Here is a 16,769-nt window from a genome sequence, read left to right as displayed (position 1 = left end):
GCTGACTCATGGTGAACAGAATGGAACAGCACCTCCTGAGACTTGCCTGACTTGTGTTCATCCCCTGGCATATGACAGCTTGTTTAAGCAACTGTATATAAGGTGGAGATGACTCACCACTCTACAAGAGAAAACCAAGGCTCGAAGAGGTAAAATAATGGGGCAAAGGCTATACAGCAAGGAAGCAATAGACCTCCTGGAATTCACACGATTGTCTTTCTGACTCCAGGGCCTATATTCTACATTACCATTTTAGTGGTTTCATACATTTTTTTAAAACATGGAACTCTTTCTTCAAATGCCAGCACCCAATGGCAGCCCTAGGCTACACAGCAATTACAGGACAGAGGGCACAGCAACAGGAGCCAGTCATACCTCCACATAGTCCCTGAAGAGGTAGCGCCTGTATTTGTCTCTCAGTTCTTCGTTGGGCAACAGTGGGAACACAAAGTCCTCTGGTGTTCGAAGTGGGCAGTCCTGAGCCATGCAAGAGACTCCTGTTGAATAAAGAGAACCTGATGGACAACTGTATTGCAGAAGACAAGACTGGTTATATCTGCCCAGTGAGTTTAACTGACAAATTCAGATTCCACGGAGGAAACCCTTAAAGCAACAGAATTTATTCAAAGAAGAGAGAAATTAATATAGCTACACAGTGATGCAACTAAAATATTCTCCCAAGTTATATATACATTATAAATAGCACCACTAGAAAATATAATTTTTTAAATCTTATAGGGTTCTTGACTAACAATTTAGTTTTGGGACATTTAATATTATGTGTCTTGATCATCAACACATGAGATTTTGCAGCTACAGTTACTGTGATGCTAACTGTTTCGATATCATCAAGTCATAATATAACAAATACTCCTGGTAACTGATCATCGAATGTGATTTTTTGCTATGTTACGTAAATAGCAACAAACTCTCTAGGTGTTTCTGAATTATGGCTGCTACTTGGGGAATCAAGATAGGGTAGGCAGCTTAAAGGACAGTTCTCCCAAAAGTCCTCCCAAGAAATAGCCTGCACTCACACCAATATTTACACATATGCCTAAACAATAGCCTTAATTTTCTCATTTGCTCAGGACTGGGGAAAACTTTGGCATTATTCAGACTGATGTCTGAAAACCAATGGCTCTGACAATAAAAACCTCAATCAGGCTCAGAAGAAAGCACTCAGCTGATCTGAGTCCTGGAAAGGGCAGAGTCAGAAATAAATACTTCGAGCCAGACCTTTACAAATCCGCTGGCAGACTCACCCACGCCCACGCCGTCTTTGACGAGCACTGAGCAGTGCTGCTCCCAGCAGCTGCGGCAAAACTGGTGCTGACAGGCCAGAGAGAGCAGGTTTTCCTTCCGCACGAACTGCATACACACTGCGCAGTGGTGAGGGGGATGGGCTGTCGGGACCTGGGGAGAGGCAGAGCCATGTGAGTCAAAGAGCAGCCTTCGGTTCCTGGGAGGCCACGGGTGCCTCGTGTAGCTGGGTGCACGGGAGGTAGTCCTGACCCTGCAGTGAGTGAGAACTCAGCTGCAGCGTGCGGACTCCGGGAGACCCGAGTTCTGAGCAGAAAGCATCTATCAGAAAGGCTTCCCGAAGAAGGTGGCATGTGAGCGGGGCTTGCAGCACCACCAGGACTCAGACAGGCAGAGAGAAGGCCAACGTGAGAACTTACAGCAGTGCATAATGCGGGCTGAAAAGCTAGGGTTTCCGAATTGCCAAGGTCTTCGGGGGTCACTCAGTCCAACTGCTTTTGGAGCCTTAGTTTCTTTTGTCAACTGCCCCCCACTCACCACAGCACAGAGCTGCCCCTCAATACGTACTACAAGTCATAAAGGTTCTTACAGGCTGAGTGTGTAAAGCTTCTAACAGCCCACGCTGAAGTGTGACTTAGCAAAGACAGTGTCTTCCCATATCCGTTATGTCTAAGATACAAAACATTACAGCTTTTACCAAGTTACAACTCTTCCTTCACACACCGAAGAGATGTTACATACAATTAATTTAGAGGGTTGAGGAAGGCTCCTACTAGGGAAGAAACTCCTCCAAGATGTGGGCAAATAACTATAAAGCTGGAACTGCAGGATCCCTGCCATGCTACACAAGGTGACAAAGACAACCTGGGATCCTGGTCAAAACCATGACCAATGGAGAAAGTCTACCACGAGTCTACATTAGGTGCTTGTTAGTTCACTGGAAATACAAAAACAATCTGAAGAAAAGAATCGTATTCCCATGTCTATCCGGTATGCTCCTGGAAATTTTCTCGTTAAGAGGCTGCAGAAGTTCTGTGGTGATCTGAGCCCAATTCTCCCTCCTGGGAGCTCTTTTGACACGGCCCTCATTCATTTAACAAATATTTGTTGAACTCCTAGACACACAAGAAATTGTTAGGCATTGTAAAATATGGTTCCTATCCTGAAAGCACTTATAGTCTGAGGGGAGAACTGAAAAGATGACTGAAACACTACAACATACATGTAAAGGTTTAAAAATATAACTAGAGGAGTTTGGAGGGGAGTGATCACAGGAGACAGGCTTTGTGAGAGACAGGGTGCGTCTGAGTCTTTAAAAGTGAGTTCCATTCCCACAAGCAAAGATGGGGCCAGAGAAGACCCAAGCAGAGTCCAAGAGGCATGCGGTGAGCATGGGGACACCAAGGGACTCAGCAGAACGGAGTGCAGGCTGTGTGTAAGCGCAAAGACGAAGCTGAGGCTGCAGAGGGCCCCACGACTGGCAATGACTTATTCCTCATTTTGAGGAAACTTTTCAAAATATAATGAAAATGAAAGATTTAGGCCTCTACTGGAACAAATACCTTAAGCATGTTGCACTATCAACAAACCAAGATGGCTCTCACTAGCACTGTACGTCACAGCAAGAGCCATATGCATTAGGAGAAGCCTCGCACAAGGAGACACTCACATGTTTTGATGGATTGGGCTGAACTCGAGCCTCAACAAGCAGCTGAGCAGAATTAGACTTGTATCTACAAAACAAAAAGCAGAAATAAAGGGAATCAGGAACTGAAGACAAACATTTTTACCTCCTAAGAAAAACAGAAGAGACCAACATGTGATGCGGTCACACGAAAGTGTCTTTGTTTCTAATTACTTTGTCACAGAACCAAACTTCCTTTTACCTTAGTACTAATACTTGTTTTCTCTTTCAAATTTTCAGCTCTTAATTGGTATGAGAATAATAACCCTGACTTGAAAGCACTGAACTGTAAAAAAATACTTATGAGGGACCACTTCTGCTTTAAATCTCTTTCTGGAAATATAGGCAAATATTTCTAAGGCTTCAAAATAGGAAAGGACATTTTAAGATACAGAAAATGCAAAGCATAAAGGAAAACTGACAATTATGCTATGGTTAAAAACTTCAGTTCATCAGGAGACACCATAAAGTAAAAAGCCAAGCTATAAACTAGGAGATAATTCAATACATATACTGGCAAAGAACTGCTATTCAGAATTAAAAAAAAAAAAAAAAAATCCTAAAAGTCCGCTTGAAAAGACAAAATAACAATTAAAATAGGCAAACAAGAGAACAAGCATTTCATAGAAGACAAAGCAGAAAGGGGCATTAAACATATGAAAAGATGCTCAATCTTCTTAATAATTAGGAACATTGAGATTAAAAACAATTAGATGTCATCATTTACACCCACCGGATTGTAAAACTAAGTGTGACAGTACTAGGAACACTCATATACACTGGTGGGTGTGTAGCATGGTACAATCACTCTGGAAGACATTTTGGCATTATCTAGTAGAGCTTTAGAAACAAATACCCTACAGTCCATTACTCACTCTCTATACTCAGTCCTACAAAACTTACACGACACTAGGATTCATGTACAGTTCTCAGAGCTGCATTATTTGTAACAGCAAAAAATCCTTCACAAATGGTTTTTTGAGGATGAATAAGATGTCATAAAATGCAACCTTGTTAGTGATTTTAAAAATTGAAAACATATAGCATGATATGTCTGTAAAGTTCTTAAAAAAAAAAAAAAAACCCTAAAACTACAAGATATATAACTTAAGAAGAAATAAGAGAATGATCAATCCCGAATTCAAGTTACTGGTTGCTTTAGAGGGTGTGGCCAGGCAGGAATCACTGCCACAGGGTCCCCCCGCCACTCCTTACAGGTGAGAGTTTCTTTTTTGGGTGGACACTTAAGTGTTTGCTTTATTATTCTTTAAAATCTACACACATCACACATGCATGCACACAGACACACATTTTTTAATAGAAATATTCCATAATAAAAATTTCATTCCTTCTAGAATGAGATATCGCATAAATACATTTAAAAATAAAAACAATCATTATGTGGCAATAAAGGTGCCACAAAAGGCCCAGGAAAATGCATTACCAAGATACCAGGAATCTGAGCAGGGAAGAATTACGTTTCATATATGTAATATACTGACTCTACCTAGTCAGAAACGCCTCCTCCAACTATTTTAACTCCTACTTCTCAAACTAGTATTCTTAATATCGTTAACCACTCAAATTTTCTGTTTCCAAATTATGCTAAAGAGTGTGGACAGTGAGAGATATCCAACCTCCCTCCGGAACCCACGTGGCTGCAGAGTCTGGGGTCACGGTAATGTGGTGCAGACAGTGGAAGTTCATCTGCAAGTCTATCCAAATAAATTCAGCTCTTGCGTATAGACAGTAAAGTGCACTTAGTGAATCAGGAACATGTTTGCTCTTTTCCGAATGAGATGAGGCACTCCAGCTGGTATGGCCGCCCCGGCTGTGTTTAGCCTGGAGAAGGAGAGGCATGACCTTCCTCTGCACATTCATGGAATCACACTGTAGAGATGGACTCACAGGAGCATGAAAAGGCAGGATGGAGACCAGTGCTTCTCACCAGGAGAAATTTCGCACTCTAGGGGTTATCTGGCAGTGTCTGGAGACATTTCTGATTTTAAGGACTTGAAGGTACTACTGACCTATAGTAGGTAGAGCCTAGGGATTCTGCCAAACCTCCTACAATTCTCAGGACAGTCCCCCCACAACAGTTATGTAGCCCAAAATGTCAATAGTGCTGAGGATGAGAAAGCACACGCCTGTGTGGCGGCGGGGGTACAGGGAATGTCTCCAGAGGACCAGGGGGAGAAACCCCTCCTCCTGCCAACTTCCAAGATACCTTGGGACTCCCAAGTCTGTGCCTCAAGAGCTCTGGTTCTGGAGGTGGGTGGAAAACTGGCCAAGCTTTTCTGAAGATAATATGTGCTATATTATGATGCATTCCTCTTGACGTATCCAAAAGAAATAAGTAAAGATGTTGGCAAGTGTTGTCTAGAAGGGCACCGATTACAAATTAACAGGGGCATAAAAAATTTGAACTTCACTGTTCAACAGCAGAGGTTTGGGAAAATGTATGCAACATCTATATGATGAAATACTGTGCCTGCAATAAAACTGGAGTAGAAATATGTAAAAAGTATATGGGGAATGTTCACCCTAAACAGAAAAAAGGATATACAATGTGACCCAATGTTTTAAAAATATAGTATGTACACTGTGAGGATAGATTCTGAAACATAAACAATAATTGCCACTGGGTGGGCGGGCAGAGAGAGGAGCCACGGCTGATGCCATCTCCTCTGCAAACACCTTACCTGTCCAATATCTCTGCAACTTGCCAGTGGAAATTAACTAATATAAGTTTAGCAACTGAATGAGATACCTAGAAAGAAAGAAAAAAATCAAATTATAACTAGTTTCTTTCAGAGCCCTCTACATTTTGAGAAATGTTTATATTCATATCTACAGCAGGCCCAGGCTTGATATCCAAATTCTTCCTCTTGGTTCTCTGCTTTGTCTTTTAAGTTCACTTTTATAATCTTATTTCCTGAATCACCTCAATTTTTTTCTTTGTTTTCATTAATGACTCTTCCAAGAAATTAATTTGAATTGAAACTTAAGCAAAACCACCCCATGCACAGTAAATAATGTTCCAGCATCCAATTTAAGCAGCTATAAGAGCTATGGGCTCCCTAATGTGATATAGTCCTCACACGCTGCTGTAGGAGGCCACGCACAGGAAGCGTATTTTTTGTTAGGCCCGCTACTTGCAGAAAATCTCCAGGCTTGGAATTCTTGTATAAATTCAGCAAAACAAAGGAGAACAAACAAAAAAACACCCGCTTAAAATCTCTGAATGCCCAGCAACCAGGGAGCCCTAATTGCGAGGATAATTTAAAAGTCTGCAGGCAGCCGTTCTGGCTCCTATACTCTTTTAAAGCACATTGGTTACGGCTACCGAGAGCCTCAGAGGGTGCTCCAAGCTAACAATTCTACTTCTGTAAAATTTTCTGAGGAATTGATAGAGGATATGTGTACCACAGTGTTTTACAAGAGTAAAAAATTAGAAATAAGCTCAACAAAAAGGAACTAGATAAATAATGCATGAGATCTGTGCAGGGTCTACTATGTAGTCACTGAAAAGAATGTTGCAGTTTATTGATATAGAAAGAAGTTCACTTTTTAATCTCAGGTTAAAGAAGCCAGTAAGTAGTAAGATGTATATGTTATAGCCAATATCTTGTTAATAGAGGAAGTAAGCTAGTTACAAAACAGACCACCCTGGGAGTTAAGACCCGGATGGGGCCAGAAGATTGAGATGTGCGTGGATGCCTAACCAGGCTTCTCAAGGAGCACTGCTGCTGCACGAGGGTGCTACTGTATCGAGGAGAAAGGAGGAGCACGCTTCAGGCCAGGAAGCAAGAGAACACACAGAACCTTGGTATTCTGCTCACTGCACTGAGTCTTTCAAAGAGGAACCACCAAGGATGAGTACGGCAGTGCAAGCCTGGTCCACAGATAAGAACTGCAGCGGGGAAGACACGCAGTAAACCAACGTGTGATCCCTGCTCCTTGTGCTTAAGTCACTTCTGCAAGGAGGCAGATGCAGCCCTACAAGAAAGTGGCATGCACAATCAGTGTCAAAGGTGTGCAGTGAGTGGCTGCCTTCCTGTCCTAAAGCCCAGGAACATATGAAGAAAACCAAGGACTCAAGACAGCTTGCTTCACTGCGGGTGGTGGGTATGGAGGGGTAGCACTTCCTTTCCATGCAAGGCAAGAGGCATCTGACTCATGCATCTTGCTACAGTGTTGTTTTTTGTTGAGGCCCATGGAGACTTTAGGCCTAGAACTCCTCAATTATAGCTAACATTTCTTTTAATTGTTAGAACTATTCGAAACAAAACTATCCATCCACAACAGACCACTATCACAAAACCACCCCAGAGACAAAATATTTGCTTTAAACTTTAACTGCCTGAATGTAGCTTTTAGCTACAAATACATTTTTAAAACCTGATAGTGATACTGTTTAAAAATGAGCTTTTCCACCATCTCTTACCCAAATGGGGCCCAGTCAGCCCTGCACCACTGCCTTCCGTCTGAACTTCTACATGTCTCGCCAGGTCCTATCGAAGGCTGTGAGTCACGCAGGAAACCCACAGGAGTCCTGGCCTCCTCCCCAGGTCACCGTAGATGGCTCAGGTGAAGCCTCTAAGCTCAGAGCAGGGAGCCAGGTTGCCTCTCACAGACCTGCAGTACCTGGGACGGGACTGGCCACTAAATACATGCTGGTCACTAAATTACATCATGTCTTTAATCTGTGTATTTTCAGAATAGAATCTGACCATCTCAAAGAAACAGAATTTGAACACTATACCTGGTCTGATCACTTAATCTCAACAGCACTAACAGTAGCAACAAAGCCTCAGGATTTGCACACCAGGTGCAGCCCACCTATGGAAAACAACACGGCCCTGTGTTGAAAGTTTTATCGATGACTAGAAGTCCACTAATGACAAAACCAGAATATCCCAGTGGAGTTGAGTTTTGGTGAGAACAAATGTGAAGAGAGGATGCATCTAACAGTTCATAAAAATTGGCTGTTGAGTGATGTGAATCTATTCTTTTGGTACTAACAGTCAAGAAATACCAACATAAACAAGGTAGTAGGCACACATACGTCAGCTGTATGCACCTCCCACTAGCCTTCTGCAGGAGGCGCTACTGCTGTCCACACACCACAGATGGGGGTGTGGGAATAGCCTATGCCACGCCCACTGTAGAGCATAGAAACATGAAGGAGTTCTGAGATCATTAATTTAGGCAAATGCAGTGTGACTGCATCTCATCCAGTAATGGACACCGAGGAAGATCTGCAGGGAAGTCGGGCTCCAAAAGGCTCTCAGCAAAAGCACAGGGTGGAAGAAGAGTACTTAGTGTAAAGAGTACACTTTATACTAAAAAGAGTCTCAGCATTTTTTTTAGGAAAGCCAGGCCCTTCCTGATCTGGGTCACAAGAGAAAACTGGCTGCATACCCCCTCCCACTCCCCCAGCAGTCCCAGAGGAAGCGACCTCTGGTGATTTCGGGGCAGAAAGCAGGGTGGGGGAGTGGCCACTACTTAAGCCACCTTCAGCAGGCAGGCCAGGATAAACATTGGATGATATTTATACATTAAAGATAAAAACCTGTCTTTCTCAGAGTCCAAACAGCTGAGCTCTCTCAGGAACAAAGTTCCTGAGTATTCACACCATTACTGCAATGCTTAACGAGCTCAGCAATCCATTCTCCATTTACGAGAGTCGACATTTTCCAACTGGTGAACAAGCCTTCCACTCTCCTGTATGTGTTCAATTGTGGAGAAAAGAACCTTTCCGCAGAATCAAAACGAACTCTTGCTGATCTGTTTTGATCCAGAAATTAATAACCTGTTATAGCCAGGATTATGTACAGTTCACCCTTAGACAACACAGGTTTGAATTGCATGGGTTCTCTTACATGCGGGGGTTTTCCAAATGACCTGTCCAGTTCAAATCTGTGCTGTTCAAGGGTCAATTCCGAGGCTGGGAACCCAAACGTGCAGAGTGCCGAGTGCAATTACACTCGGGTTTCTGACTGTGTGGAGCTCCGTGCCCCTAACCCCCGCATTGTTCAAGGGTCAACTGTATCATCCAGAAGGACTTACAATGAAAAAGTCAAACCTTTTCCCAAAGGAAAATGGGTCTAGTGTGGTAATACACCACTGAAAGCCAAAACAGACTAATGACTTAGGAAGGAACACATGTGGCCACGTCATGTTCAAGTTAAATCTGTAGTTCTATTAGATCAACGTGTAATAAGATTACAAGTTTTATTTATTTGAGTCCTTTTTCTACTTCTGGAACACTAATTGAGGAAAAGACTAGCAACTAAGAACCAAAAAGTTTCTTCTATAAAAATTTGTAGTCTCAAGGTAATTACAGATTAATCTGAGCCTTTACTCAAAGAAACAGAATCACAGAGTCCATCACTTTCTCCATCTCAGGGGCCAAAGAGGAATGGGTCACTTTTTCAGCATGCCTGTGACTCTCACCCTCATCTGCATTGCAAACTCCAAGCTGGTGGGACCTGTCTTCTTCGACAGCCACTCTGGACTTTCACAACACCATGAGTCAGGGACAGTTAAAGTGAATTTGAACAAAGACTCTCAATAGCAAAGATGAGCTGTTTTCCTATCTCCCTCCACCCCCCAAAAAATCATGTTAAACTACATCTTAATCCCATTCTCAAGAGTCACACTTGATAATTTATATATAATACTTCAGAAAGTTTAATGCATGTGCCAAAAGCAGAAACCCAAAATCCATAGATTTGATTTTTAATTCAATTTGGTTCACAATTTGACAAGATGTTGATTCAATGCTGAATTTCAATCTATTTGGAATTGCTGACAGTGGACATCCCAAGGTATTCTTTATACATATACACTAGGCAATATAAACTCCCTTTGCTAAATTCAACAAACATTTCTTATGTCTTATCTTGTTGAAAGAATCTGACATTTACATTCCCTCTGCCTTAATAGTGCTTTTGGTCTCTGTGATGACTTTCTTGCAGCACCTGTTCAGGTACAGGCATATCCTGTTTCATGGTGCTATGCAGACATTGCGTTTTTCAGAAACTGAAGGTCTGTGGCAACCCTATGTCAAGCAAGTCTATCGGTGCCATTTTTCAGATGATGGTTAACATTTTTTAGCAATAAAGTATTTTTTAATTAAGGTATGCACGTACAGTTTTTAAAAGACATAATGCTATTGCACGCTTAATACAGTATAAACGTAACTTTTATATACACTGGGAAAACAAAAAAGTTGTGACTCACTGTACTGCAATACTCGTTTTGCTGCGGTGTCTGAAACCAAACCTGCAGTATCTCCAAGGTATGCCAGTACTCTAAATGTGTTCTTCCTTCTGTTTGCCCACCTGGCACTTGGGGCATCACTCTCACACCTTCCAAGCTAGAACCCTTGGCCTTTTGTCTCACTCTACGTCTCACTCTTCCCTACCATTCCAATCTCCCCCACCATCACCACTCCACTGCCCAATCTCAGTCCTGCCTCTACTAAGCACTCACATCAGAAGAGACTCACTTATCACCTGGACAATAGAAAGGCATCTTAGATTTACGTGCCTGTATACTGTCTGTACCCCTCCACTCCATAATCCTCAGGATGAGCTTTCCGAAGCCCTGATATAATAGTACAGTAACAGCTAATTTTTACAGAGCACTTACATCTTGCCAGGATCAGTTCCCATCCTGTTAAAAACCTATGACTGCTCTCCAGCACCAATAAGACAAATCTTAAACCCCTTATTAAAAGAGTCAAAAGATCTACCACTGAACCACCGCTCCCAAGAGTCCAGCAATACACCTAGTGATTCCAACATCCCCATGTACTTCCCTAACTGTTCTCTACCAAGAACGCCCTTTTTTGTAGCAAATATCTGGAAATTAAAGAACATAATTCTGTATAAAACCTGTGTGTCAAAGAAGAAATCACAAGAGAAATTAGAAAATGTTTTGAAGTAAATGATAATGAAAATACCACATAATAAGTGTTAGATGCAGCTAACATAATGCCTAGAGGAAAATTTACAACTGTAAATGTTTATACTAGAAAAGAAAGGTCCAAAACTCAAAGACATAAGGGCCCATCTTAAGAAGCTAGAAAAAGACGACTAAAAGCAAGTGAAAGAAAAATAATAAAGATAAAAACATAAATAAAATCCAAACCTAATAATAGTGAAAAATAAAAAGTCCAAAAGTTCATTCTTTAAAAAGATCAACAAAGTTGATAAAAAAAAACTTTAGCTAGAGCAATTGAGAAAAAAAGAGAATACAAGTTACCAATAACAGGGGTGTGAAAGAGACACTAGCCCTACAAATCTTCTAGATGTTAAAAGGGAAATAAGGTAATATTATGAATAATCTAATTCTAATAAATTTGATATCTTAGATCAGAGGTCCCCAACCCCCAGGCCACGGACTGTTAGGAACCAGGCCACACAGCAGGAGGTGAGCTGTGGACCAGCGAGAGAAGCTTCATCTGTATCTGCAGCCGCTCCCCAAGCGCTAGCATCACTGCCTCAGCTCCACCTTGGATCATCAGGCATTAGATTCTTTTTGTTTTTTAAATAAATTTATTTATTTAAATTAGTTTCAAGTATACAGTACAGGCATTAGATTCTTATAGGAGCACCAGTCTCTAGTGCCAAAAAGACTGGAGACCACTGTCTTAGATGACACTGACAAGCTCTTTGAAAAATACTTACCAAAACTGACACAAAATTAAAAAGAAAAACTGAACAGCTCTGTATCAAAGACATTCTTACAAATGTCTCTGTAAGACATTCATGATCAAAGCTTTTCTTACAAAATTTCAAATCCAAAAATTTTTAATGGTGAATTCTATCAACACTAATCTTACAAAAACACTTTTGGAAACTATCTGAGGAAGGTATACTTCTTCCAAAGTCATTTTATGAGGCTAACATAACCCTGACACAAAAACCTGACTAAAATATAACAAAAAGAAAAAAATATTATAGACCAATATCTCTTGTGAACATAGACACAAAAACTAATCCAGACATTTTAGTAAGTTAAATCCAGCAATACAGAGAGAGGACAATGTATCATAATCAAGTGAGGTTTATCGTAGGTCTTGTATAGCTTGGAAGGTTCATGTAACACTGAAAACACTAAAAGTAATTCACCGAACTAACAAAATAAAAGAAGAAAAAACAAATTATCATTTCAGAAGATGTAGAAAACCCACTTGACAAAATTCAATATTTATTCACGATAAAAATTCTCACCAAATCAAGAATAAAGTGAACTGCCTGAATCTAACATAGGTCAGCAATGAAAAATATTATACTCAATGATGAAACAGTTAATGCAAAGATCAAAAAATGGCATGGATGACTACTCTCACCACCTATTTAACATTATTTTGGAGGCCCTAGCCAGGACAACAAGGCTAGGAAAAAGAAAAAAAAAAAGACAAAAGACAAAAGATTAGAAAAGAAAAAACAAATCGGTCTCTATTCCTAGATAAAATGACTGTTTATGCAGAAAATTCTAAAAGAATCTACAAAACTACTTCTAAAACTAATTTAAAAATTTAGTAAGGTAACAAAATATAAGATCAATATACAAAAATCAAATGTATTTCTATGCAGCAGCGAACAAATGAAAACTAAACTAAAATTTTAAACAGGTGAAATGTATTTTAATAATATATTTTATTTAACCCCAAAATATCTAAGTTATTTCAACATGTAATCGACAAAAAATTAATGAATTATTTTGCAATCTTTTTAAAATCTAAGTCTTCAAAGTTCATTGTATTATTTTAGAATTATCATACATACCAATAAAAATGGGCCACATTTCAAATGCCCAATGGCTAAAAGTGGTCATAGCTTCCATACTGGATAACACAGCTCTAGACTGAACAGAGCAATCAAAAGTTAATCAAAAGCAAAGCAGAGTTCCTAAAGTCTGGAAATGTAAAAAACCCAGAATATCCAAACCAAGCTTGAAAGAGAAGAGCAAAGAACTTATACCATCTGACGTCACGATTTGCTACAAAGCTACAATAATTGAGAAAGTGGGGTACTGGCTTAAAGACAGACATACAGATCAATGAAACGAGAGTCCAGAAGCAAACTCATATTTATGGGTAATTTAAACAAAGGTGCCAAGGTAATTCAATGGAAGAAAAAGATAGTCTTTTCAACAAATGGTTCTGGAATAACAGAACATCATTATATGAAATAAGCAAACAAAACAGAACATAGATGCTTATTTCACACACCTCTAACTCAAAATAGTTCATAGATTTAAATATAAAACTGAAAACTATAAAACTCCTAGGAGAAAATCTCTGCAACCTTGGTTTAGGCAAAGATTTCTTAGATACGACAACACACACACAAACCTTAAAAGAGAAAACTGATGAATTGGACTTCAGCAAAATTATTTTCACTCTTCAAAGACATTATTAAGAAAATGCCAGAGACAAGCCACAGACTGGGAGAAAATAACTGCAAATCGTTTATCTGATAAAGAAGTTAATTCAGAACATATCACGCAACTCAATAGTAAGACAACCCAATTTTTGAAAATGGGCAAGATTTGGACACTTCACCAAAAAGAAGCAAATAAGCACAAGACCCAATATCATTAGTCACTAGGGAAATGAAAATTAACACAAGATACCATATATACTCGCTAGAATGATTATAATCCAAAAGACTAACCATAGCAAGTGCTAGCAAGAATGTGGAGAAACTGGAACCCTTCTATAATGCTGATGGAAAGGAAAATAGCTGAGTCACCCTGGCAAACAGTTTGGCAATTTCTTAAACTTACTATCTGACCTAGCAATCCCACTCCTAGATATCTATCCAAGAGACATGGAAACACATGTCCATATAAAGCCCTGGACATGAATAGTCATAGCAGCGTATTTCCTAACAGTCAAAAACTGGAAACAACCCAATGTCCATCAACTAATGAATAAACAAAATGTGGTATATATCCATACAATGAAATAACATTATTCAGCAATAAAAAGAAAGGCATTACTGACATGATACAACATGGACGAACCTCAAAAACATTATGCTAAGTGAAAAGAAGCCAGACACAAAAGACTACATGTTATATAATTCCACTTATATGAAATTTCTAGAAAAGGCAAAACTACAGAGACAGAAAAATGATCAGTAGTTGTCTGGGGCTGGGAGTGAAGACTACAAATGGACACAAGGGAACTCTTTGAGTGATGAACACGTTCTGTAACTCAAATTGTGGTCATGGCTGCATAGTTATAGAAATTGACTAAAATTCATGTACTAGTACACTTTAAAAAGAGTGAATTTAATGAAATGTAAATAATACTCCTATAAAGCTACGTAAAAATAAAACTGACTGATAGATATATGATCAGGCAAATGTAGTGAAAGGTTAGAAATTGTATAATCTAGATGACAGGTATATAGATGCCCACTGTACAATTCTTTAAACTTCTTTGTGTGCTTTAAATTTTTCATAAAAGAAGTCAAGGGGGAAAGCTGGTCAAATTTAATTCAATGACAATAACTTGCATAAATGAATATCACAGTAAACAAAGGATTGACCCTTATGCTACTACATGAAATAGTTCACTCTGACCTTTTACTTACTCTTCAAAAGAAAAAACTCAAGAGTTTTTTTCCATAGTTTTGACAGGCTTGACTGATTACACAACACAAATTTTAACATAAATAGGTGAAACTTCCCCATGAGTCTGTAATGCTGATAACTTCACAACAGTTCCACAAGGCACAGCTCAGGCCTGCCTTCTTTCACCCCCTGGGCTACATCTGAGAAATCACATTGTGCCTGAGCCTTGGTCAGTGAAACGATAAGCCCCAAAGACAAGAAGTCCTCTCTCACTTTTCCTGGGAGATGGGGAAAGAAGTGTGACTGATCAAGGTGGGAAAGGGAAGGTCAGTAGTGGTATAAAGTTCATCAAAGGCTGAAGAGTGCCCTCATCTCTGGGTGGTACAGAGAAAGCTTTCAGAGTCGATGATGGGGTCACAGCAAAGGCCAAGCGCAGCTCATCTTCCAAGTCCTTTTCCCCTCTTTCTCTGTGCCCTCAAACCTGACTCACAACGGGTCAGAAGCCTCTGGGGGAGCTTTCCCTCCAGCTTCAAAGAACCATGGGACCACTTGTCATTTGCCCTAGACAATGCTCTGCATTACCTATCAAATCTGGCTTTGTTTTGCCATTGCATTTACAATCTCAACACCCTCAGATGTTTCTAGATCTTTATTCCGGGAAACACTTAGCTACATGCATGCCAAAAAGAATTTGCTGCTGGTCAACAGTATCTCTCAAAGGTGGCATGAAAAACACTTTATGTCATCCTCTACGGTCTTTGGGACAGACACTTAAAAGATATTTCCCTGACGCAGGCCCTCAAAAACTGTTCAGCAGTTACCACCTGTGCAGAGATACCTAAAGGAGACCACTGCTGGGGAGTCAAGTTCTCCTTTCCATTTTTTTTTTTTTTAAATAAAGAATGTAGTAAATGTGCCACCCAGTTCTATCCCTGTTTCCTAAGTAGGGCTTGAGAAGGTGGGGGTGGGGACCAGGAGAAATCCAGGATGTGGGCCAATGATGCTAAGTGTACATGAATGCTTTAGCCACTGTTACCAGCAAGCAGCTCCTGACGTGGTTAACAGCGCTCAAGTCCACCACCTCAGCATTTCATTAGATATTCCAGAGGCCCTTTCTTCTATGATCTAAGGGCTTCAGAGACTAGAGAAATGAAATAGTGTAAACACCGAACTGTCGGCTTGGAATGGACACCACTTTGGTAAAATAAAACTTCGGAATCTGTGTGGCTTCTGAGCCACTCATTACAGGGAGACAGTTGCAGGATTTCAGAAGCTTGTAAAAGGCAACTCCAATAGCAATCTGGCTACCAGTTTATACTTTAGCAATTCTGTAACTTGCTGCCCTGCTCTATGTTTCAACTTTATCCTGTGTGTTTTCTCCATTAGGTCCCTAAGCAGAAAGCAGGCTGTGGTAAAATAACTTTTCAAACCACAGGTCCCCGACTCCACCTGAAGTTTGTTAGTAAATAAGCCACAAATTTCTTTCCTGGTTTCCACCAAACCTTTACGCACCCACCCACCCCCCAAAATTTCAAGTCTCTATCAAAAATTTATATTAATCATTAGAACAAACATGTCTCGATCCCCTGACCATAAAGAACTTAAAATACCAGAGGGAGATCAATCCTGCTGCTGAGGGAAACGTAAGTACACATGACATTCTGGACCCTGTCTACTACACAGACAACATCTATCTTTGAAGAAAAATGTTTTAAGAATTTCCGGAAATTTAAGTTGTTACTTGACATCCCAGAGCACTTGGATAGTGTATGTTTATTACTAAAAATAATGCACAGAACATGCTAATTTTATGTAAGGATCAAGGCACATACTGAACAGCCTCTGCTGACAACAGTTCCCCAAGGAAATCCATGAGCATGGTCCCTCTTTTTAGTCTCCTATAGCTGGTTAACACTGTCCAGCCCTCAGGGACAAGTTAACAACACAGCTTGCAAATAGATTTTTTTCCCCCAGAAAAAAGAAATCCAGCAGCCCACCAAAACTGTCACCAGCCCTTCCCACACTTACCAGTGCCATAGGGAGGATGCAGCTGATGGCAGTGAGCATCAACGGCCTGAAAAAATACAGGTGGTAGTTTCAATTTTTATTTAGAATTCTTACTTGCCAACTGCCTGAAATCTTTTAAGGCTACACGAATAGGTCTCCATGCCTCAGCCTGTGTTAAGCCACTCTGTGATCCAATGACATATGAACACTAGTG

The 16,769-nt window shown here is 40.2% G+C and overlaps 1 protein-coding gene across 3 annotated transcripts in view; it reads right to left on the bottom strand.

Annotated features, from left to right (window-relative positions):
• Nucleotides 1-16,769, bottom strand: part of ARIH2 (ariadne RBR E3 ubiquitin protein ligase 2) — a 43,127-nt gene that overhangs the window by 9,037 nt on the left and 17,321 nt on the right. For 2 of the 3 annotated variants that reach the window (XM_006909065.3, XM_015587187.2), the window contains exons 4-7: nucleotides 5,650-5,717; nucleotides 2,933-2,996; nucleotides 1,266-1,416; nucleotides 376-497 (exon numbers count right to left, since the gene is read on the bottom strand). In XM_006909065.3, coding sequence (XP_006909127.1) covers nucleotides 376-497; nucleotides 1,266-1,416; nucleotides 2,933-2,996; nucleotides 5,650-5,717 — 405 coding nt within the window. Of the gene's footprint in view, nucleotides 1-375; nucleotides 498-1,265; nucleotides 1,417-2,932; nucleotides 2,997-5,649; nucleotides 5,718-16,576; nucleotides 16,623-16,769 lie in introns of all 3 variants that reach the window. The other variant, XM_015587188.2, reaches the window with a different exon arrangement.

This window comes from Pteropus alecto, unplaced genomic scaffold, assembly GCF_000325575.1.
Source record: "Pteropus alecto unplaced genomic scaffold, ASM32557v1 scaffold53, whole genome shotgun sequence".
In the NCBI taxonomy this organism is placed as follows: domain Eukaryota; kingdom Metazoa; phylum Chordata; class Mammalia; order Chiroptera; family Pteropodidae; genus Pteropus; species Pteropus alecto.
The sequence above is the reverse complement of the archived record's forward strand: the minus strand, read 5'-3'. Positions and strand labels throughout refer to the sequence as shown.